Source organism: Centruroides vittatus, unplaced genomic scaffold, assembly GCF_030686945.1.
Source record: "Centruroides vittatus isolate TY-2023 unplaced genomic scaffold, ASM3068694v2 contig_2726, whole genome shotgun sequence".
NCBI lineage: Eukaryota > Metazoa > Arthropoda > Arachnida > Scorpiones > Buthidae > Centruroides > Centruroides vittatus.
In genome coordinates this window covers 146,975-170,599 of record NW_027121735.1, presented here as the reverse complement: position 1 = coordinate 170,599, position 23,625 = coordinate 146,975, and the positions used below count along the sequence as shown (strand labels likewise).

General features: G+C 32.2%; 3 protein-coding genes and 1 pseudogene across 5 annotated transcripts in view; 2 read left to right on the top strand and 2 right to left on the bottom strand.

The window, feature by feature from the left end:
* Positions 1–1,532: 1,532 nt before the first annotated feature.
* Positions 1,533–2,960, bottom strand: LOC136971811 (adult-specific rigid cuticular protein 15.7-like; annotated as a pseudogene).
* A 4,995-nt stretch (positions 2,961–7,955) lies between these two features.
* Positions 7,956–9,876, top strand: LOC136971840 (cuticle protein 14-like). The gene is made up of 3 exons (XM_067266344.1): positions 7,956–7,970; positions 8,980–9,075; positions 9,374–9,876. The coding sequence occupies exons 1-3, from the start codon at positions 7,956–7,958 to the stop codon at positions 9,764–9,766; spliced, it is 504 nt and encodes a 167-aa protein (XP_067122445.1). The 3' UTR covers positions 9,767–9,876.
* Positions 9,877–10,783: 907 nt separating this feature from the next.
* LOC136971839 (single-minded homolog 1-like) lies at positions 10,784–16,350 on the top strand. The gene is made up of 9 exons (XM_067266343.1): positions 10,784–11,227; positions 12,664–12,743; positions 12,819–12,908; positions 12,968–13,076; positions 13,965–14,050; positions 14,445–14,629; positions 14,702–14,808; positions 14,878–15,025; positions 15,909–16,350. Exons 1-9 carry the CDS (start codon positions 11,053–11,055, stop codon positions 16,348–16,350), a joined length of 1,422 nt encoding a protein of 473 aa, XP_067122444.1. The 5' UTR covers positions 10,784–11,052.
* Positions 16,351–18,652: 2,302 nt separating this feature from the next.
* The window catches only part of Hcs (holocarboxylase synthetase-like protein), a 30,831-nt gene continuing 25,858 nt past the window's right edge, over positions 18,653–23,625 (bottom strand). For all 3 annotated transcript variants that reach the window (XM_067266308.1, XM_067266309.1, XM_067266310.1), the window contains 6 exons: positions 22,804–23,072; positions 22,606–22,661; positions 21,265–21,425; positions 20,615–20,726; positions 20,325–20,538; positions 18,653–19,305 (listed from right to left, as the gene is read on the bottom strand). In XM_067266308.1, the coding sequence (XP_067122409.1) occupies positions 19,140–19,305; positions 20,325–20,538; positions 20,615–20,726; positions 21,265–21,425; positions 22,606–22,661; positions 22,804–23,072 (978 nt within the window). In that variant the 3' untranslated portion in view covers positions 18,653–19,139. The remainder of the gene's footprint in view (positions 19,306–20,324; positions 20,539–20,614; positions 20,727–21,264; positions 21,426–22,605; positions 22,662–22,803; positions 23,073–23,625) is intronic.

The window sequence follows — 23,625 nt, the reverse complement described above, 5'->3', positions numbered from 1 at the left end:
AAATATCTTAAAAAATATGTACACGAGCGCTGTAATAAGTAGAAACATCAGCGATATTAAAAGGTAAGCCATCAATACGTTGGATATGGCATGCCCGATTTTTTTCATTATGATCTTTATTTCTTGTTCTGTGAGCTTTCTGTTTACTTTCAAATCACTTCTAAAACTGTCTGGAATTTTATTTTTGTCTCCTTTCTGCTTCGTTGGACCAATTAACATTCTATTAAGACGATTCGTCTCCGAAAATTCAATATTGTCGTCCAATTTTCTCGTTTGTTTCGTGTCTTCTTTTTGCTCGATCTCTTTATTTGCATATTTCTGGATAAAATAAAGTTGTTTGTATTTCTTGTAATTTTCTAGAAAAGAAGGAAGCTTCGAAACTTCACTTCTTGAATTTTTAATTATTTTTGGTCCAGTTACACCCCGCTTTTGTTCAAAGTCTCCACGATCTTGATCCTTGTTCATTGGCGATTCTTTATTTCTTTGAGTCGACGGTATCACGAGCCAGTCCAATTTTCGAATTTTCGACTTGCTTCGTGGAACAAAGACGCCATTTTTGTTTTTAAACTGTGTTGAAAACACATTCTTCGAGTCTTCGTTGTAAGCAACGTCCTCCTCCGTTGGAGAATTGAGGAGCAACGAGCTTGGATCACTCACGAATTTCTCTTTTAGACGTATCATATAGTTTTGCCCCACAGGAGCGTAAATTAAAATAAATAATGGTAAAATGACCATTAATATAGCGCATATGTTCATCTTTCTATCTCGATTCACAAAACTATTTACTTCTGTAAATATTGTTAGAAAATACTAATATTGTTTGCATTGTTGAAAACGCAATAATGAAATCGTTTACGAAACTTCATGTATATTAATATTTTTTCAGGATTCATGTATACAAATTTGCCATAAACACTAATTCCTATTTGCATGATATTTTATCTCTGTTGATATCGAAAAAGTCTCATTTATTTAAAGTGTCTCATGGTTTTAAACACGGGGGACACTACCAATTTGGATCTAGATAAACACCCCTATCCAAATTGGTGGACGAGAACACATGGGGGCGAGGGTAGTGATTAAATTAACCACGAACATTTTTGAAGTTCGGATCCGGGCCCTCACAGCAACAAGATAATGTAGGACGAATGATAGGGGTGATAAAACTCTGGAGGCCCGAGTATATGGAGCCTCCAGAGTTTTATCCACGCCGCTTGGGGTCCTATTTACGAATCTGTCTGAACTCGAGTTGGGAATCCAGAAAAAGCCCTTTAGTGTCCAAAAAGAAAAATATGTGAGCTAATGTCTTTGTCGCCTCGACTTAGCATCCATAGAGTAAGCGGTTCCTCCTCTTTATGGGCACTAAAATGACGCCCGATTACGCTCAATTACAGAGATTTCGATTATATTCAAGTACATCTACTTTAATGGCATAAAAATTGTTCACTTTACCAAAAAATGCAATAAGTTTCTTTGCAAAATCAGCGAATTTAAGGTGCATCAGGTGCATCAGAAGTCCAAAGAAACACAAACACAGCTTAGAAAAGAATTTATTTAATATTTGGCCCAGTAAACCTTATATCATACAAGCGATAAACATTTAAAAAAACAATTAAAAATGTTATAAAAACACAAAAATCATATTCAATGCTCCACACTCTTAGAAACTCGCGTAACAGATTTGCTCTGTCTGCTTCCGGCGTAACGATAATCCGTAGGAGGAGGATAAGCGTAGTAAGACTTCTGTTTCTTGGTGTCTACGTAGCTCAAATCCCTGCTGGGGTAAGTAGCACGCGGGTAGTTTCTATCCGCATTGTAGTTATAAGGCTGATAAACACCCCCACCCAAATTAGAAGCGCTTGAAGAATCAATTGGGACCGCCTGTATACCGTTAGGTATGGGTACCACTCTATAGTTAGATGGCAACTTTGAGCTTATGAGGCCAATGTTGTAGTCAGTGGCATCGGCAGGGTGATTGTAATTAGCTTGAGTAGGGAGCAATGGGGGGTTATTAACTAAGGCTGACGAATATCTTTGGTTCTGATGGGTGGAAGTGGGATGAAGCGGTTGGACGTATTTATAACTATAAGGATCTACAAATTTCGCAATGGTTTGGGGGTTTTGGGGATGCTGAATGTATTCCGGGTATTTATTTTGGGGGAGGGGTATAGAGAATTAGCTGGCAGAGGTGAGTAATAGTAAGGATAATTATAAGGAGCGTTAACGTAGGGAACGTAGGATTTTACCGAAGACGGGGGTGGTAGAATATTTTGACTCGGAGGATCAGCTGGAGGTGGAGGAGGTGGAGCGGGCGCGGGGGAAACTACAGGATTTGGGATTCTGGGAGGTCCTGGAGGGTGGCCGGGTTTCAAAACCTCTACAGCAGCGGAATTTTCGGATCGTGTACCCGGTTCGTTGGTCCTAACTTTGGCTCGAAATCCATATTCATCAGCAACGTAATCGACGATCCTGTGTCTGCCATCCGCTTCTGAAAGACGTACGATCCTACAACGCGCCCGTAAGCATCCCCCGATTCTCTTCTAAAGTGATGACTGCCGGGATCTTGCACATCGTAACCAAAATTATAATTTCCAGCATCCTAAGGAATGTTTCGAGTTAGAAATTAAAGAAAAAAGAAAAAAAAATCAATAAGAAACAAACGAAACTCACGTCTTGTTGATGGTGCTGGTTACTGATTCCTCCAGTTGCAGAAGCTACGTGATCCGAATTTATCGTAACGACAAAGATAAACGAAACGATTAACAACTAAAAACAAGTAAGAATATCTGTTTTAAAGGTAACGAATAACGTAACGTTCTTAAATATTAGAAAACACAGCGTAACGTCACAACTTACGATATTAAACAACATCCTAACACCAGTGCGCCACAACAAATGAAAAAAACCACCCCCACTCGGTCACTATATAGCGTATCGTGACGTAACATCTTCGGGCACGTGACTGCAGTCAATCGAAGTTAAAGAAAAGGGGTGTGACGCAGAGTATTGTGGTGAAGACAAGATGAAATGACCTCCAGTTCTGTTCACCTTGAATAATAAAAGAAACTAGTTTCCCTTTCGTTTAGTAATCTGGGAGTGGTCGAGTGTGGAGTTTGTATGCTAAACCGTGCAACGTTACCGAACACGTGTTACGTAGCAAACAATTAAGTCATATAATATCGATTTAAGGATGCTTTTGGCAGGTATAAAGTGGCATAAGTCCAGAAAGCTGTGGTCTTTGGCTGTGTGTTTTTTTTTTCTTTTTAAAGAATACCTATTGGGAAAGACAATCGAAACATTAATCACGTGTTATTTTAATAGAATGACCTCCAAATTTAGAAATTTTAATATTTAATGCAATTAATGAGGTTGGGAAAGAGCTCAAATTCTTGTTGATATGACGTTACACCGCCATAAAACACATTTTATTTGCTTTTGAAATTGAGGAGTGATTTCGCTTCTAACAGTCTCGTGGTGAAACTGCTTAGAATTTAAACATTATTTTCGCTCTAATGGGTGAAACTGTTTAGAGTTTGAAGAATATTTTCACTTCTAGTTCTAAAATCTAACATAAAAATATAAAATTTCACTTATTTAAACTTAGAAACGGCTGGTAGTCTTCTTCAAAGGAAGAGAAACAATCTCGTAGAATGAAACGATATGGGTTAGTGGGACCACGTGTAGCGGGTAACACCCTTCTACCATAACTAAACGCTCTCGTTCGAGTGTTAATACAATCAAAACAGGATGATGTAAGTTTCTGGTCATTGTACGTAACAATTGTCTATTAACTTATTGGAAAAGCTTTCATTTTATACTCGACAAATGTTTGCAATACATAAAAATACCTTTTGTTTTGTTAATATTGCGCAAAATTATACTTATAACCTCCGTACGACAGACATGCGGACGTTCGGAGATTGTTAACGGATTACTTAACAAAATTAAATTAAATTAAGTTAAAAAAAAATTTAATAAATAATAAAACCTCGGGTTAATGTTACCCTAGGTGCCAAGATGGCGGCTCGTCTCTGATTTCAGCAAGGAAACAGTGGGACGCACATTCTAACCTAACCTAACCTATTCTAATAAATTACCATAATTATTAGCAACCAAATTATTAGAATAGGTTAGGTTAGGTTAGAACGTGCGTCCCACTGTTTCCTTGCTAAAATCAGAGACGAGCCGCCATCTTGGCACCTAAGGTAACATTAACCAAACCTCGATATTACGCATTGCTTATCGGAGTTATAATTTGCATATTATATATAGGCCCCAAAGTCAAGTTGACTGATCTGCACGTAAGGAAGAAAGTAACACTAAGAATTAAAAGAGAAAAGTGGTTTGAATATAAAATGAGAGCGATTTACAGAGGGATTTTTCCCTCTGTAAATCGCGTGTGTCGAGAGTTCTTCATCCACCTCATCTGTAGGGCCTCGTAGCTTATCAGATGAAGGTAAACAGAGAGACAACACATAGAATCTGTATATAGAGTAAGATAGAAGATAACAGTTAACAAAAGCAAGAATTTCTAAAGGGGGAAAAAAGCGAAAGTTTTGGAGGTCAAAATATAAAATGGCGTCCTTCTACTATTGTGTAATTAAAAGCAACAAGGTGAAACGCTCGAACGATTGTTACGCGACTTATTATTTTATTTTATTTTATTTTTTCTTGTGTTACTCAAAACTGCTATAAGTTACCATTTCCTATTGGATCGTGCGTAACAAGGTCGTATCGTTGAATGGTTTTTCACTTTTCTTCGTGACTTCCATACAATGTCAAGGAATTCCTATCTGTTATTCTAATATTGGAGAACCCTCGAGTTAACCAACATCCGGAATGATAACTACAAGGACAGTTAGTTCTATCCGTCTGTTTGAATGTCTGTCCGTATCTCAAAAGGCATTTTAATTAGGGTAGATGGATGCAATTAGGGAATGTTCTGTTTAAGGTTGTGGTGTGGTTAGAAGGGGGAAATATTCGATAGTTTTCTAAGGAGTGTGCGGTTAGAGGAGGTAAATTCTGAAGGTTTTTACTAAAATTACGAGGCCTTTCGCTTTAAAATAGGATCGAGGTTGCCTGGGGCATTTGTGTGCCCCAAATGGCCCTTTAGAAATTGGCAAATTAATAAAAAAAAACCTAGTTTTATTGGTTATGGCCGTCGACGAAGGGGCTCCATATTTATGACTGAATTCGTCCCTCCCGATACTAGTTCCTGTATGCGTGTTAAAAGCTAATACAAATGAAGTGTTATTAATGTTATTTTCGGACATAAAATATTGAGAAAAGGGCCTCTCGGAGAACAAGGAGAGGCCTAGTCCCTTTGATTTTCAGGCCTAGAGGAACCTAGAAATCAAGAAATGCAACGGAATGAATCGGTTTCAATACATGTTTTGGGAGTCTCTTGTTGCCTGCAGGCCCCCTGTGACAGGGCCTGATTGAGAAACGTGCTTGCAAGTGTTGCCAACCTCCAACTTTCAGCGTTTTTAATAATTTAACATTGAAAAATATTAATAATAAGGGGCAATAAAAATAAAAACAATGTCAAGGACTCGTTATTTTCGACATTTGTTCCAAGAAAACAATAAATATCAGCAATGAAAAGACTCGAAATATTTATTTCTAGTTTCTCTTGAGGTCTGTCCGTTTGTCTATTGCCGGACAATGGATTTATCGTATTAGAAATGGGAGTTATTAATACTTTTATGGTCATGTTCGCGTCGCGACGCTTCTCAATCTTCGCGTCGCATCCAATTCACAGATGGAGGCGAAGTGACAGTGCAGATGCATAAACAATACTTAATACTACTAATAAAAAGTAATTTTATAACAGTGAAAATAAACAACAGACAATAAAATTAATTTAACAAGGAAGAAAATGGAGCATCGTTCGACACATTTTAGCAGTAATTAAGTCATTAAAATGGCGAAAATCATCCATCATCCATTCAACACGCAAATAAAACAATAGCCTTTTTTCCCCTGTGAAACTAAGGCATTTTAATCACAATTATTTTAGTTAATTAGATCAATAAATTGTTTACTGAATCGAAACAAAATTAAATCTTCACATAACAAGAATTTTAACACTCGAAACACAACGCATAGAGCATTACGACCGCCATGACACTTCGCGTCGCAAACGCTTACAATTCGGATGTGCCGCGCAACGCGACGCGACGTAGGCTATTTAAACGTAAATAACTTTCGTTCGTGACATTTTATCGTCTTAAAAATTTAAATATATAATTGTGCCAATATTCAGAACATTCTTAAATCAAAATAACTTAGATTTATTCGTTTATTACTTATTAATAACGATAAATTCGTTAGCAGATGACAGACTTACAGACAGACTTCAGTGCTAGTCAGAAACGCTTTAAACACTTGAAAAAAGGTTATAAAAATTCAAATATTGAATATATTTTTCTCGTAAACCCGACAATTCTCATTATGCATAATGAATGGACAATACCATTCATTAAAAATCTCTTAAAAATAAATAATAAAACGGCTTTTTTTCCATTGAAAAATAAAGGAAAAAAATTATATTTTTATTACCCAAAAACAAAATAAAGTATTTTTATTGCTTTCGATCCATTTAAAAACACGAGAATTCAATTCAAACACAAATAAAAGTATTGTGACGACATTTGTGTGTGTTTTAAACGCAATTTTCAGTTTAATTTTATTATTTAAATAATTAAAAAAAAAATGGTTTCTTGTGTAATGGAAGTTCCCTTAAATAACCCTCAATTCAAAAATTGGGCAAGCAAACTTCCGGTCACGTGAGTAAGAAGGTTAGGAGTAAGAATGATCTGATAGCACAAAAGGGAGGGAGAATACTTCTTATAACTTCTTTTTATTATACAGAAATTACAAATAAAAAAACCTTGTAACGACTGAAATGTTTCTCTTGTTTCTTATTAAACAAAAAAATTTTATTTAAATAATTATATTTTGGGGTTATTGTACCGAATAGTAACTCCGATTATCAACAGATGGAGCTATATTTTAAATAATTATATAATTTTAAAATTAATTTTTCCTTTAATTTTAATACTTTTAAAATTAATTAATTATAATAAATTGTAATTTTAATTTTAAAAATATTTTCTTCATTATAAACAGCGATAAAATAATAATAATAATAAAAAAAAATACTAAGTAATTAGGATATCGATTCATAGACATCGTTAATTTTGATAATTGAAAGATTAACGAAGAAGAACAATGGTTTTCCTTCTATTATGGCTCCCAATACTACAAAAATTCGCATAAAATTTTTTCTATTAATTAACAAGATTAAAAAGTAATACATAAATCCTTGACACACATCCATCGTTACTCTACAACTTCCTTAAGAATAAAAGGCGGAAATATCATCAAAAATTCGATTTAAGTAAAAATTACTGAGTAAAACACGGGATTAGTGTTCAATATACCCGAAACACTACAGAAATTTAAAAAAAAAAAAAAAAATTAAACACGAACACGCAAAACGTCCCGTTCTAGAAACGTTCAACTTATCACTCGAAACGAACTAGATAGAGTATGAAATAACAACCAGTTTTATTAAATACTCGGCATGTTAAGAGAAAGGGGGTGGTTGGTACACAAAATAACACTTCTTCCTTCGCAATTTCTTAACAAACCAGACAAGATAATGAGGTGTAGCTAACTAGAAACGTGTCATAGATGCATCCCACTTGGAACCTTTCGGACAATGGGCAGTTTCGCAAAATATATCACCTACGAAATGCCCCATTTCGGAGTCATAAAACTTGTATTCTGTTCTATTGTTGAAGAGACATCTTTGCCCTCTTCAAAAAATAAAAAATGGGTTCTTTGGGTGGGACCGATCTACGCCCCGTTACGTACTGATGAATATATAAAAAGGTTCTGTTGGACTCTTTGAAAGGTGTAGAATCTCCCCCGTGTCTTGGACGCCAAAAATGCATTATTTTCAGGTGAGTTTCTTTAGAAGAAACAATTTAATTTAATTGTTTATTAACTTCTCTAGTGTTTTGTAAGGTCCCTTATTGTTTAAAGATGATCGAAATTGTTTTTTCTCTTGTCGGAAATTACGAGCGTTAAATTGTAAAATTCTTCATTTTGTAACTCATTTGTTACGCTTGGAGACATTTCTAGTGAATTATTATACAATTCTTTAAACAGTAACGAGCGTTACGACCGTCACTCCTCTAATAAATTATTAAGAAAGTGAATTTATGCAATTTCTTAGTTCTAATAAATGCCTTTTTGTATGTAATTGATAAAAGTGCATTTTCAGTGTCGCGCCGCGCCTCAACTTCGCTAAAATGTTAAAAAAACGTTTCAATTTTCGAAAGAAATTTTTATTTTTTTACAATTTATGCAAATAAATCTGTTATTTTATTAAATCTCTTAGTATTGATGATTGTATAGAACTAGTTTGCGAAGCGAAGCGACGCGACCAGAGAGTCACTCGGCGCCAGCGAGATTGAAGTGTAATTAAAAATTCCTTTTATAACAACTAAATTTTTTAAGTATATTCTACTAAAAGTCCTTTAAAATTTTAATGTAATATGCCAATAATTTTTCCGAATACTTATTTGTATTATATTTGAAAATTATTGCTAGAAAGTGACTATTTTTGTCATTTTGGCTAAGCGTCGCGCCGCGCGTCAAGAGTAAAAAACGTTTATAAACGTTAAAAATATTTAAATTTTTACTAATATCCTTTATTTTAAATATTTATGTAGATATTTAATCGCTTTTTTAATATGTATTTTTCAAAGACATTAGCGTATAAAGACCGCTTCAGAAGCGATGCGACGCGACGCGACCAAGCGGCATGTGCTCTAAGCAGTGTACAAAATTTCTCGGAAACGGGGGTTAGAGAGTATTCAATAAAGTGTTATTGTTTTGTTGTAACAAACATGTTATCATCTGACCCAAATGTAGTGTTCTTTAAGTACATCACTTCCCATTTTCCAGGTATCGCTAATTGTTCTTTCGAGTGTCGTCGCCATTGTTCTTTCGGGTTACGTCCCCGATATCGGGGGAAACAGCGATGTCTATCAGACCCAAGACGTGAGTAACATTTTATTATAAATTAATAACGAATCTTATGCTTAGACGAACAACAGGAAGTCAACAATTTACAGAAGAGAAAATCATAACAATCGCAAATTGTTTTTTTCGCGATAAATTATTATTATATTGAGCAATGTAAAAGCTTCTCAGAATATCTTTTGTATACGGGTGCTTCTACCTTTCACGCGAGGAATTTTTTGAATATAATTAATAACAAAGCAGCAAAGCCACCGCAAAGGAGATCGGTTGCGCTACAAGATTTCGATTTTTTCATTTTTTTCGTTAATATTTTCAGAATTACGGTAACTACAACTTCGGTTACGGCGTGAGAGGTCCCTACGGCTCTAATAACTTTAGGGAAGAGAAGGGTAACGCATACGGTCACGTGAGAGGATCGTATGGATTAACGGATGCGGACGGGCGCAAACGCATCGTGGACTACGTAGCCGATGATTATGGATTCAGAGCTAAAGTCAGGAGCAATGAACCAGGAGGAGCTTCTTCGACTTATCCAGATCCTGCTTACTCCTCGCCATTAACAGCATTAAAGTTTCCTTTACCCGGGGTGTATTCGGGTCCTTATCGTTACGTCAGCACCCCTTACGCTAAAGCATCACCCTACGTGAATTATCCTTATCACGCTGCAGCTGATACACATAAAGTTGTATCGGCTTATCCTCCCTATTAAATTGGATAACTTTTAATAAAATTATATTTATATATAAAGCTTAATATATTATATTTATAAGGCAAAGATTGTGATATTTATGTTTAAAAAAACAATGTGATAGCTTCAGTTTCCTGGTATATTGTATGCAATGTTTCCATTAAGTTGAATAAATGTAATTTGCATAAATAAATTTTTCTTAAAAAAATAGTCAAACCTTTCAACAACAGCCAATAACGGGAACACGAAAATATGGCCGCTGTTTAGAGGTTATTTTCCTTTAATTAAAAATGGTCGCCGTTATGAGGTCCGTTATTGGAGGTTCGACTGTATATAAATTCCATTACTTCAATCGTTTTTTTCAAAATTTATTGAAAAGAAATCAAAAATTGTCGTCACTTCCCTAAAAAAAATATATTCTCCCTCATTATCCTTACTTATTTCTATTATTTTGATGGATACAAAGATGTAGAATTTTTATAAAATAATAAAATATCCTAAAATAATTTATCTTCAAAATAAATTACAGTATTAAAATGATAACGGCTATTTATTATAATAAAATGCAGGGATATTAGAGAATATTCTACAAAAATTTAAAAGAATATTAGGAATTTTTCCCTAATATCCACTGATTTTTCTTAAAATATTATTTTTTCCTCAAATTAAAATAAATTTAAAGTTTCATTAAAACTTTTAAATTTTAATTCTAATTAAAGTACTTTTGTAATTCGTTTCTTAGTTGTTTTCTTCAAATAAATTTACACATAAAAATTACTATTTTGAAGCAAAATAACTTATAATCGAAATATCCAGGGAAAAATCTCAAAATATTCCCTTAATTTTCATTACAACTTAATTTTCCCTAAACTGGCATCAAAATTTATAAATAAAAAAAAGTCCCCAAATTTCCCTCATGAGGCTAAAAATTCCCTAAAATTTTTAAAACATTTTCCCAGTTTTTTCCCTTTTATAAACCATTACTTCGACCGTTTCTGATAATAAAACGGATTGGCTTATGTGATTTAAAATACTTAATTACTTACTTTTCGACCTTTGTCGACCTTTAGACCCCACGAAAATTCGAATTTTAAATGTATCGTCACGAGCGGCAATGTTTACAATTTCCCGATTAGCCAATCGAACCCTAAAGTTAGCCAATGGGAACAATCGTAAGTTATCTGTCATGGAAACTTCTTTCATAGTAATGGAGACGAATATATATTTAAAAGTAAATTCAAGCCTCCATTCGACACGTGTTCGGAGAGTAAAAATTTCTCGATTACTTTAAAAATTAATAAAATAAAATGAAGGAAAGATCTAAAAATGCCGCCAGATCGAGACGGGAAAAAGAAAATTGCGAATTTATAGAATTATCACGAATGTTGCCACTTCCGGTCGCCATTACTAGTCAATTAGATAAAGCTTCTATCATTAGACTGACGTCATCATACTTAAAGATGAGGAAAATTTTCCCTAACGGTAAGTTTTTAAAACAGTTGTTTAGTGTATTAAATAATGACGCAACACAGGAATCGATGACGTAAAATTATTTATTTCCAAACGTCATTAATTAATTAATAATGTTCAGAAATATTCTTGAAGATTTGATAGATTTTCGGCTTGGAAAAACTTCCCTGTTGTAGGGATATTTTTTTTGATAGCGGGAAATTTAAAAAAAGGAATTACTTGTAAAATTAATATATTATTGTTTATAATAATAATAATAATAATAATAATAATAACAATAATATTAAAAACAAAAAAATATCCTTAAAATATTAATTTGAAAAAATACAAGGACAAACGTTCGTTAAAAGGAAATTTTAAGAGAATTTTTAAATGTATTTTTTAATTTTTTAAATATATTATACAAAGGAATAAAATATTTGAAAATATTTCCTACATTTTATTTAAATTTTTGTAAAAATAAATTTTAATAATAGAAATGTTCATTAACAAAAGTTTTCCTTATATTTTTCTGTAAATACGGGAAAATTTAGATAAAATTTATCCGTTAACTACTTTCAATAGAAAATTTCATAAAAGTATATTTTTATTTAAAATTTTTCCATAGAAAAATCCCATCAAAAAACGAATTTTATCAGTTTTCGGCTAAACGTTTTTCCCTATTCTCTTTCTTTTAATTTTGAATAAGGAAATTTCCCCACGTTTCCAGATTTATTGTATGAAAATTTCCGGATGTTTCACAAATTAAACTTTAATAGAGGAATTTAATTAAAGTTTCGCCATATTTGAAAATTTAATGCGAGCGAAATTTAATATTTACCATAAATTTTCGAATGAAAGGAAATTCTCTAAATTTTTTCAATTAAGAAAATTTTTAAAAAGTAATTTCACTGTAAAAATTTCCCTGAATTTAATTTTTTTCACTTAAAATATCTAGAAAAGGTTAAAAATTTCGGACATTTTCCCTGCATCGCGGGGAAATTTCCTTGTTTTGTTTTATTAATTTAAAAGTCGAGAAATTTTTCCCGCATTGTGGGGAAATTTCCTGCTGTTTTATTTTATTAAATAAAAAATCGGGAAATTTCCCCACGTTAAGTTAACTCGCTAAACCTATTAAAATTAACCGAATTTAACGTAACAACGCGATAATTTATTGTTCCTAAATTCCATTAGACACAGTTTAAGATAAAATTTGAAACCAGATAGGGAAAATGACCTCGTAGTGAATGGGAAATGGTGACAAAAGGTAAAATGTCGTACAAAAGCAGTCACGAGTCAACAGCAATCATTCAGGATCAATGTCCGAAGGCAGGAGAGAGTAAAATAAGACGTGAAACTGCATGACGTGATCGAACAATGAAACGTGTGACTTACTAGACTATTAAAGCACTTATATATATATTTTCTAAACGGATATAGCAGTAACCATGTTTTTCTCTTTATATCAGGATTGGGAGAAGGATGGGGCATGTCTCATCTTAACAGCAATGAAGACACAATAAGAGAGCTCGGTTCGCATCTCTTACAAGTAAAATTAACGTCCCGTTTCTTAATTTTATAATTAGAAAATTGAGTTTATAGTGTCTTTTTCCTTGTTCTATAGACTCTTGATGGGTTTGTTTTTGTCGTATCATCTGATGGGAAGATCATGTACGTTTCGGAAACTGCTTCTGTCCACCTTGGTTTATCTCAGGTGAGAGCTGGAAATTGGTTTAATTGAAACTTTTCGAAGATTAATTTGAATTTTTTTAGGTAGAAATGACTGGGAACAATATATTCGAGTATATACACCCCGAAGATAAGGAGGAAATGAAATCTATATTGAATTTTCAGTCTACCTCTGTTGAAATGCAGTCATCTAGTGAGGATATATATTTTATAGTTAAAATTTTTTGGCAATTTAAAATAAATACTTCGTCAGCTATCGGTTTCACGACAATCTCAAGACGTGTATTGAATTTGTCTTGATTTTTAGTTTTCGTTTGTAATGAAATCTCTACGTATGCATACTGTATTTGTTAATACACGTTTGCGAGTCTATTTTGTATTTATAGTGACAAAAATTTAAATGTCCTCAGGTTAAATTAATTGTCCAGGCAGAAAAGAATTTGATTCCATGTACGAACCTCTAATTTTCATGAGTGATTTAACCTGGATATGTCAGGTTAAATCACTCATTCCTTCTCTTACCATGGATGTTTCTGAAGACAGTAAAATCCGTAGTTTGGTGTGCTTCTGTTCTACTGCCTGTAGAACAGAAGCACAAGCACAAGGTTACCATTCTGGTGGACCCGACTACGGGTACGGTTTCACCGAAAGGATTTTTATTGCAGAATTGGACGAAGACGAATTTGCTTATTGATAATATTGCATTTCTTTTTTTAAATACGCAAATGAAATTCAACTTTCCAAACTTTGCCGTTTTCCATTAATTGCAATGAAGAATCCAAAAATGAAATTAAAAACGGGGGTCCATGACGTTTACTAGATACAGTATGGTCAAACTGACAATGTCCTTGCTCCTTTTGACACCATTACTTGAGAATCTTATTCTTAAACTTAAAAAAATGTGTGCATTTACTTTATCATTCTATAAATGAATTTACGCAATTACTTCGTATTTATCTGTAATAGATAAGGATTCAAACATTATGTGTGAAAATCCTAGCAAATAAAATCATCTGAAATTATTTCATTAATGTTTTTTAAATAATTTTCTATATCAAATAATTTATATGTAAATTAACAGATTGTGAAATTGAGAAATCATTTTATTTACGAATGAAGTGCATTTTGGCGAAAAGAAATGCTGGACTGACCACATCTGGATACAAAGTGAGTAGAATTTATACAGATCACTTCAAAAGAAATGTTAACACGTTTCTGAACGTATATATATGCATCAAGATGTTTTTAATTTTTTCCACGGTACCAAATTTCGTTGCTATGCTATTCAATCAGGCATGTTTCACGCTTCTATTGCTGCAATCACATTTTCTATGACGTCTTGCACGTCACATGGCTTTCATGCTCATGTTACAAAGAAACAAACGTATGCTACTGTTTAGCATACTTTTTACCTTCTAATAAAACATTTCACCCATAGTTTCCATTAAGGTTTATTGAGTTCCTCTTCATCCAAATATGTGCGTAGTGTTAACGTTTCTTTGAAGTATCTCATATTGTTCAAAGAAAAATAAAATAAAATTTAATTTTTGTTTGTGTTTAGGTAATACACTGCAGTGGTTATATAAAACTGAAGCAATGTAGAATGGAGACAAATCTGCAAAACGTGAGCCTGGTGGCAGTGGGGCATTCGCTTCCGCCGAGTGCCATCACAGAAGTGAAAATGTACAGTAATATGTTTATGTTTCGAGCAAGTCTGGATCTGAGGCTGATCTTTCTAGACTCGAGGTAATAAATAAGATTTGTGTTAAGATTTTTGGGTTATTGTAATGATGTAATTTATAAATTATTATTTGCAAGGGTTGCAAACCTCACTGGCTACGAACCCCAGCAACTTATAGAACGCACTCTCTATCAGTATGTTCACGGATGCGACTGTTTAAACCTTCGTATCTCTCACGAAATATGTAAGCGTTGTAAGTTTATGTATCAGTATGTGTTACTGCTCGTAAATAAGGATGAAATTTCTCTTTCAGTATTAACTAAAGGTCAAGTGACGACAAAATATTATCGATTTCTTCACAATAAGGGAGGCTGGGTGTGGATTCAGAGCCACGCTACCATTATTCATAACAGCAGATCTTCCAGGCCTCATTGTATTGTTAGTATTAATTATGTTATCAGGTAATAAACTTAAGATATATACAAATTAGTTACACTTGTATATGAGGGAGAGCTCAACAGTAAGGTTCCTTATTTCTTTTATTTTGGATATAAACAAGTCAGACTCTGGAAACATGAAACGGATGTAGGCAAGTATGACATAAAATAGAGTATCCTTTGAGGCATAGACTGTAATGGTGGATCAAAGAATTGAAGCTTTGCTGGTGGTAGATACAGTAGATACAACCTACAGACTTCTTGGATGTTTTCATTAGACTGAATACATAGGTCTTCAGAGTACTTGGGGAACAGGTAAGAATGTGAAGTTGCTTGATATTGTTCATGACATTATGAGTCTCTTGAACATTTGGCACTAGGACAGGCTTTCTTACTTGGCATATAATCCCTATTTGGCAATATTAAATTTCTACCTGTTCTCTAAAGAACTTCTGAGGATTGTTTGGAATTTTGATTTATGGAATTTAAATTTAAACTGCATGACTGTTCTTCTGAGCATTCCATTTTAGAGTGATTAAACCTGATGCAGATCTTAGGAATAGATTAAAAATATTTGTGGGAATTAATATAATCCTGTGCCAGACCAAGTCAAGCTTTTGATCTGTTTTATTTTCATCTTTGAGGACTATGTTTCTGTTCTGCAAATGTCAAAGAAGAATTCAAATGTTAGCTGTATCTGTGTAAAATCCCACAGATCACTACCACTATTTCTACTGAAACTTTGGTTTCACAATCTACCATTGCAATAAGTGTTTACATCCATTTCTGCATTGTAACATGTTTATATTCTCAAAATAAAAAAAAGTAATCTAATTGTAGCTTCTCCACGTAAAATATACTCCATATTATGATGTAATTTAAATTCAAAAAAGGATTTCTTTTTAAGTGACATAGAAGCGGATGATTTACAACTAGGATTATTGCAAACAGATGGAGGGAAAGAAACATCTCTAACTGCAAATCTTACTTCAAAAACTACTCATGATTTGAACCTTTTCACAGAAAACTTTGAAACCGAACAGCAAATGATATCGGAAGGAAGAATGTGTTGGAACAATACCGACTGCAATATGATGGATTTTGAAGTTTTAGATAATATGGCCGCATCCATTTCCTGTTCGCCTATCGAAGATACTCTCGGCAGATATTCCGCAAATGCAAACTGCGAGATAATGCAATTCGATTCTACTCAATTTAATGAAATTAACCCTCTACGTCATCAGTGGTCTACCGAAATGCACCAGATGAGACACTATTCAACCCAAGATGTAATGTCGTTTCTTCAGTGTTCAGAGGAAAGTGAAATTATGGATCTTTTCCACATATAAAGTGAGTATTTTGGAAGATTATAATTAATATTTTTTATATAATTTAAAGCATAAACTAGAACTTATAAGCAATTTGAGAACAAATGAAGCATTTCTATTTTTGTATTGAGTGATTTGAAATGATTCCAAAAGGCCAGTTTGAACAAATTTAATTCTGTTGGGAGTTAAATAATTGTGTCAGCTGATTAAAATTAATTGCATATATTAAAGTCTATTAAAATTAGTTATCAGTTCCGATAAAGCCAAGATCCACAGTTATATTGAAATTAAGTACCAAGACTTTTAAATTTCAGTAAAATACTAACCAGCATGTCACATTTTCATTAAAAAAGTCCAAAGAAGCATATTTTAATTTAACAAATTCAGGCCAAATTTCAATTTGGTACTGCCATTTATTTCAGTTTAGTCTCTCACTCAATTTAATGCCAATTCTGGAGGCAAACGAATGGCGGCACTAAATTGAAGTTTGGTTGTAAGTTGTTAAATTAATGAAACTAAATTCTGTAATACACGCTACTAGAATTTGTGTTGGTGTTTAGTTTGACAGTCACCTATTCTTTGTAAAATTAATATATGTATAATAATAAAGCTTGTCAATGATGTTAAAATAACATCATTTCTAGTTTGTTCTTGAGTTGACTAATTTAACAATTATCTATAGCAATATAATGTAAAATTATGAATGTATTTTGTATTTAAAAGTGTCCTGTGGAGCATTATACACAGTTATAGAATAGAGATCCACGTTTGGTTATACATCAGTTTGACAGCCTATTTAAAGTATAGAAAGCAGAATATATAAATAACTAAAATTTTTTATAATTTGATGTTTGTGCATCATAGCATGTATTTAATAAAATTAATATAAAAGTCATTCAAATTAATTGTCTTTTATTCACTTTCAGTCCCAGGAACTATACTATAACAGAACTGATCTTCCTTTTGCAGTCATCGTTAGTTCTTGCGATGAAAAGTGAATAAAAAGAATAATTTTGATGAACTTTGACATAACTTTAAACTTTTTTAATAATTATGAATCCAAAATATAAAGTTATTTTTATTAATTTTTTAAAACAAACCACCTCAAAAATACTTGATGTATCAAGAAACCTGTATCATAGTAGAGACTAAACAAAGACCATTTGAAAATTTATCAGGCCCTGTCCCTCCTATGTAGTTGACCCCATTGTAGGCCTATTCATTCATGGATGGATACAAAAAATGGTACTCAAGACTAATGTGCACAGGGAGAAAAACTAATTTGATAGTGAATATCAGTGGCATTCAATGTTTATTATTGCCATTTTAGCAATTCCCATTGTATACCAATATATTAGAATTCAAGTATCAACCAATTAGTTTAATAAAATTCCATAATTCATTTGGTATGTTGTTGAATGTATTTGTAATAGATATATAGAATTAGAATACATTAAGATTTTAACCCAGTCTGTTAAAATAACATGGTGAATGCCAATACATCACCAACTGCCGCAAATAATTGGGCTAACTTTTGGATATATACGATTAAAGATTATAAATAAATTTGGCACTTGAGGTAGGCGTTAGGCACCATCTTTTATTAAAATTAATAATTATAATAATTTAAATAATTTAGATTAAACTGGTAGAAAAGAATCGGCCCGAAGCGAGACTCGAACTTGCAACGCCCGCTTACCGTGCAGTTGCGTTGCCAGTTACGCTACCCAGACCTTCGGTCCGATCTCCTCTTCTAGCATATTTAAGCCAAAGACATAACCATCGATGGCTATTACGGCGCCGATGGTTATGTCTTCCAGTTTAATCTAAATTATTTAAATTATTATAATTATTAATTTTAATAAGAGATGGCACCTAATGCCTACCTCAAGTGCCAAATTTATTTCTAATCTTTAATTGTATATATCCAAAAGTTAGCCCGATTATTTGTAGCAGTTGGTGATGTATTGGCTTAATGTTATCGGGTTTAGTGTGATGTTTATTTGTAACATGGTGAATGATCAAAACACCCTTTTATTATTGCTGACATTCATCGTTGCTGTCAAAGTATAGCACTGTCACATTAGAGTGAGGATTGTCAAGCTTGACAAGACAGCAATTGACAAAATATGACCTCCAAGCTAACCGTTGCATTAGTTTTGCCACCCATGGGCATTGGCTGTTAGTTCTTGCAGAGCAGAAAGAATAAAAAACAATTTTATATCTGTTTCGTAAAATTGATGCCATAAAATTAAATTATTGGATCTACTTTCTACATAAGAAAACTTTATTAAAATATAAATTCAGAAAAATATACCATATATGAGAAATGAAGTAAATATATTTTATGTAATACAGATTAAATCTACATATACTAAATTTATCAATATAAAATATTTAGAGCACCAAGTTTAATTATTTGAGTTTGTTTTTTTGCATTGAAACTGTTCAGAGTGCCGTAGCTGCTCGTCCATTTGTTCCCTTGAAACAGAGTTATTTGAACCAATTTTAAAAATATCAAGGGGAATCTTACTTTGGCACTGTACACTTAACAACTTTTCAAACTTGCTCAATGGATTGGCACAAGAAAAATGCATCATAACTTGAATTACAATTTATTGTTAAATTGCAAATTCATTTTGTGCTTTAAACAAAATATATGACTATGGCACGGCACATTCCCACGATAACTAAAACATTAAAATGAAAATCAACCACGAATTCTTGTATAATAAACAGTTACGTACGTTATATAATTTTAAAAGTAAAAAACGAAGATACTGGATTAATTGTGCATATTATGCAAATACTTAGGTTTTTAATTTGATTAAATTATGCATCATGTCTAAACTGTTTCCATCCGATTGAAGTGATAACATGTTTCCAGATGAGGTTTCGACTTGGAGGTAACCGTAATTGTCGATTCCAACGATTGTTACTTCCTCTTTGGTTTCGTTTAGAACGACTTTCTGCCCGCTGTAAGATTAAAATTAGTTATAAATTTGTTTTATGATAATACAAAGAATAACAATAATGAAAAAATTTCCTGTTAATATTAATCAGTAAAGATTTATTTTTTGATTTCATTCAATAAATATCATATCTGACTATCTACTGATCACAAAAATATAGTTTATATATATACATGCAAAATCTAAATTTCCATGTGCGTGTTTTTTTTTATATCTATATAAATGAAATGCACAAATAAATTATTAATTATATTACTGTAGGAAAATTAGACACTTCCAATTATACAATTTATGTACATAACATTTTGTTTAAACCCTTAGCGACTAAGTAGATAAAAGCACTAAATACTAATAGTTCGGGAAAATTTACATGTCAACCGGTTGGCGGCATCTTGTAATTTTCTGGATTTTCTTCATGTCTTTAACATCTAAAAAGGGATCAGCTTCTCATGAAAAGTCCTCCAAGAATGCACTCCTCCTTAGCAGATCACCAAAGTATTTAGTCATCTTATTCCAGCATCCAACCAAAATCTATTCCTTATTAAATATGTGAACTATCCAGAAAAGTATTTCCTTCTAAAGGAAATACTTTTAGTCAGCACCTCCTTACAACATATATCAAAAGAAAAAGTACGTTGTAACCTATCATAATGTAAAACATTTTGTAATATGAAGAATTCATGTCCATGTTTTATTATGTAGCCAACAGAAAAGGGGCATATGCCTGAAACACGTATTGGCCCACAAGATATTCCTGAATAAAGAGTGATGTCAAATATGCCCAATGTCTATCTATGCACCTAGTTGTGACAATAAAAAAAAATTTATGTTATTAAGTAATATTTTGTCAGCATTTATACACAGTTCTCTCTATTAGTGTATAAATATCACGTCCTTCAGTTTTGGACATGTATATATAAGAATATGGTTTACTTTATTAGAAGAATTATGTTTTTAGCAGTAATAATGAAAAGAATATTCTCTTTCAATAAAAAAAATATTTAATTGTGATAATATACTGACCTGTGAAGCCAATATTTATAATACGTCGACAGAAATGCTTCGTAACCTTCGTTTTGGAATTTATCGATATTGATTTCTAATCTAGTCAAAATCAAAGCAATATATTCTTCGACAGTAAAGCAGGGCAGATTGTTTCCAGTATTTCGATTGTAAATTTTAATTATATCATTAACACATATTGTAGGATAACTGTTGTCAATATTCATACCACATCCTAAAAAGTAAATTTTAGTTTTATTTTTGAAAGTTTTTAAAAAATAATAAATAGAAAAAAAAATTGTAAAACTTACCAACATAGCAGTTAATTTTTCCCGCTAAAACAGTAGATTCCACCAGAATCCCAGCTAGCTTATTTTTGTCAAAATAAATATCATTTGGCCACTTCAGCCGTAATTTAATGTCCTAAAAATAAAAGAAACATTTGTTAATGTTGTGAAAGAGAAGAGGTACATTTCTCCTTTATAATTTAAAATTAGATCTATGATAATATAAATAACACACAATGCTGGAATGTAGTAAAAAATGTACTCAATGAACTGATATCCAGTGTGCGATGAAAAAACAAAAGAGAACATTTACCACTAACGTTTTTTGAACTCTCCCGAGTTCTTCTTCAGGTGTTAAATAGAATTTCTGATGTAAAACATTTCTCATGTTTTATGTTCCATCAGATGATAGACAAAACTTGGACAGTTACTGTATTAATCGGTATTCAATGCATACTTCTCAGATAATAATTAACATAATTACAGCAATTTAAAATGGTAGGACTTATTTTAAAGACTCTGTATAAAACATTGTACATGTATCTAACACATGAGTTATGCTAAATGAAAATTATTTATGTATACATGTTTAGGTTTAAAGAAGCAAACTTTGGTGATGATGACTGATGTTTAGAATGATATAACAAAACATATTTTAACTGTTATTAACTTACCTCATAACCTTTCTTCAGCACAATGCCTTCTATCAAAGAAATCGATACTATGTGTTGAAAAAATGAAATTGTTTGACCTAACTTTGATTTCATAGGTATTGAAACATATAGAGTAAATATGGCACATCCACGTGGACTCAACCATTGGTTTTTTCCTCTCCCTAAACAAATAATTAAATTATTTTAGTACAGAATAACATTTGACATGTGAAATTATTAAAACAATTTAGCTTTTATTTTGGCTATTTTAATTATTTAATTCAAATATTTTGTTCCAACAAAAGAATTTTAGTTTTATATTGCTCTAAGGCAGGCCTGGTCAACCCGCAGCCCGTCACGTTAACTTGTGTGGCCCACTGAGTGATATTATATATCTATTAAAACTTTTGTTTCTTGTTATGTGTATACCAAAACAATTAAATAAATGAAAATTTGCATGTGTCATAGTTATAATGCACAAGTGCTAGTATGAACTCTTGGTATAACAATAAAATCTTATTCATTTTGTATTTGTTTTACTTTTTTAAAAGCATGTTTGCCTAAATTGTGGTCAACCATAATGTTACGTGTGATCAAAGTGGCCTGCGAAACAATTTGGGTTGGCCAGGCATGCTCTAAAGTGTTGAATAGATGATTCTAAGCTGATAACAAATAGCAATTCGTCATCGGCTTAGAAGCATTCCCGAAATAAGCAATGATTTCACTTATTTATTGCTATAATATTTAATTTTGGTTAGATTCACAATATGTCACTAAAGAATTTTGAGTTTATATCCCTGCAATGACCAAACTTTGACTTGAGAGCCACATGTGACTCTTTTAGACCCTTACTGCAGCTCATGTATAGTTATACAACATTATATATGTGTAACCAGCACGTTTCAAGTTTATAAAAAAAAACTGTATAATTATAGGAGTGACATAATAAGGGTCTAGAAGAGCCACATGTGGCTTACAAGCTGCAGTTTGGCTACTGTGGTCATAACCCATTCGTGGGTCGAGAATTTATTATGTCGGGTTCTTTAATTTCTTTGTTTCAGAAGATTTCATTCTTTATTTTTATATAGAATTTACAATTTGATTTTCGTTATTTTAAAATAAACAACAGTAAAACTGTAAATTCCAATCATCTGATTGCATAAGAAACTTTGAACCAAAGGTTCAAATATGCTTGTGCAATCAAGCTGTAGAATCCTGAAGTCTTTACTGGTCTGGATGTCCCTAACGTGTTCCTTAATTCTTGTAATTTAACATAACTTTTACAACTAATGTTTAGTTGGGTACTAGTAAATGCCTATTGTGTAATGAGGAGATTTAAACTAACAAAACATCTATTTATACCTCTTCCTTCAGTTTGATAATTACTAATAGCAATGCAGCCTTCAAAATCATTCAACCTGTAAAAAATAAAACAAAACATATAAAATAAAGTACATAAAAACTAAAACAAAGTGTATATTTCAATATAGCTTTCATAAAAACTATTAAATTCTAATTAAAGTTTGTGAAAAAAAAAAAAAAAAAAAAATTAATGCTCACCCCTTCAGAATGGGCATAGTTGACGGAACAACATCAATAAATAACAAAATTCTGCCCAATATTTTCGTTTTTAAATTTGAATAAAAAGTTTCCACATCAAAAGGCACTTCAGCTGAAGAATTACATATCACAGGCAAAATATTTTTAGTTGTACAAAGTTCGCCTACAGAATTTTCATCAACGTTAAACTGTAGTTTCACATCACCATATTTAAGCTCGTTGTTGACGAGTTTGGATTTCACAATGGACATAAAATCTTCAAAAAGAGACTAACAAAAAGAAAAAAATTTGATAAATAAATGATCGTTATCATTGATATTATTAGAACTAACTTCAATAATCTTAGTAATATTCGAAATTACATATATTACTGGTTATAATGCAGAAGTACCCTAAAGTATTATAGAAGGAGATAAAATTACAAAAAGCACGTACACATCAAGTCGGAACTTGTAAATTGCTCATGTATGTACACGTCACACATGCATGTTCATACCTGTTGCTATAAACGCAGCGACATAAAATAATAGAAATAGTTGTATTACATTTTTTATACTGTCCGTATTTTCTTAATGTATAACATTAGTGCCATGTGATTATATAATATTTAAAAAAATTTACATTTATATTTATAGTCAAAATTCAATTAGTAAGACTTACTGTTATTGTTCCTTTGGGTGGGGGGTTGTGAAATATTAATTTCATTTATATATACTATTTGGGGAGTTGCGGAGCTAAGAAGGCTGAGAATCGCTGCAGTAGAGAATAAAATTTTAATAATAACGAAAGCGTAAAATAAATAATTTTGCTGATTTAGTATAC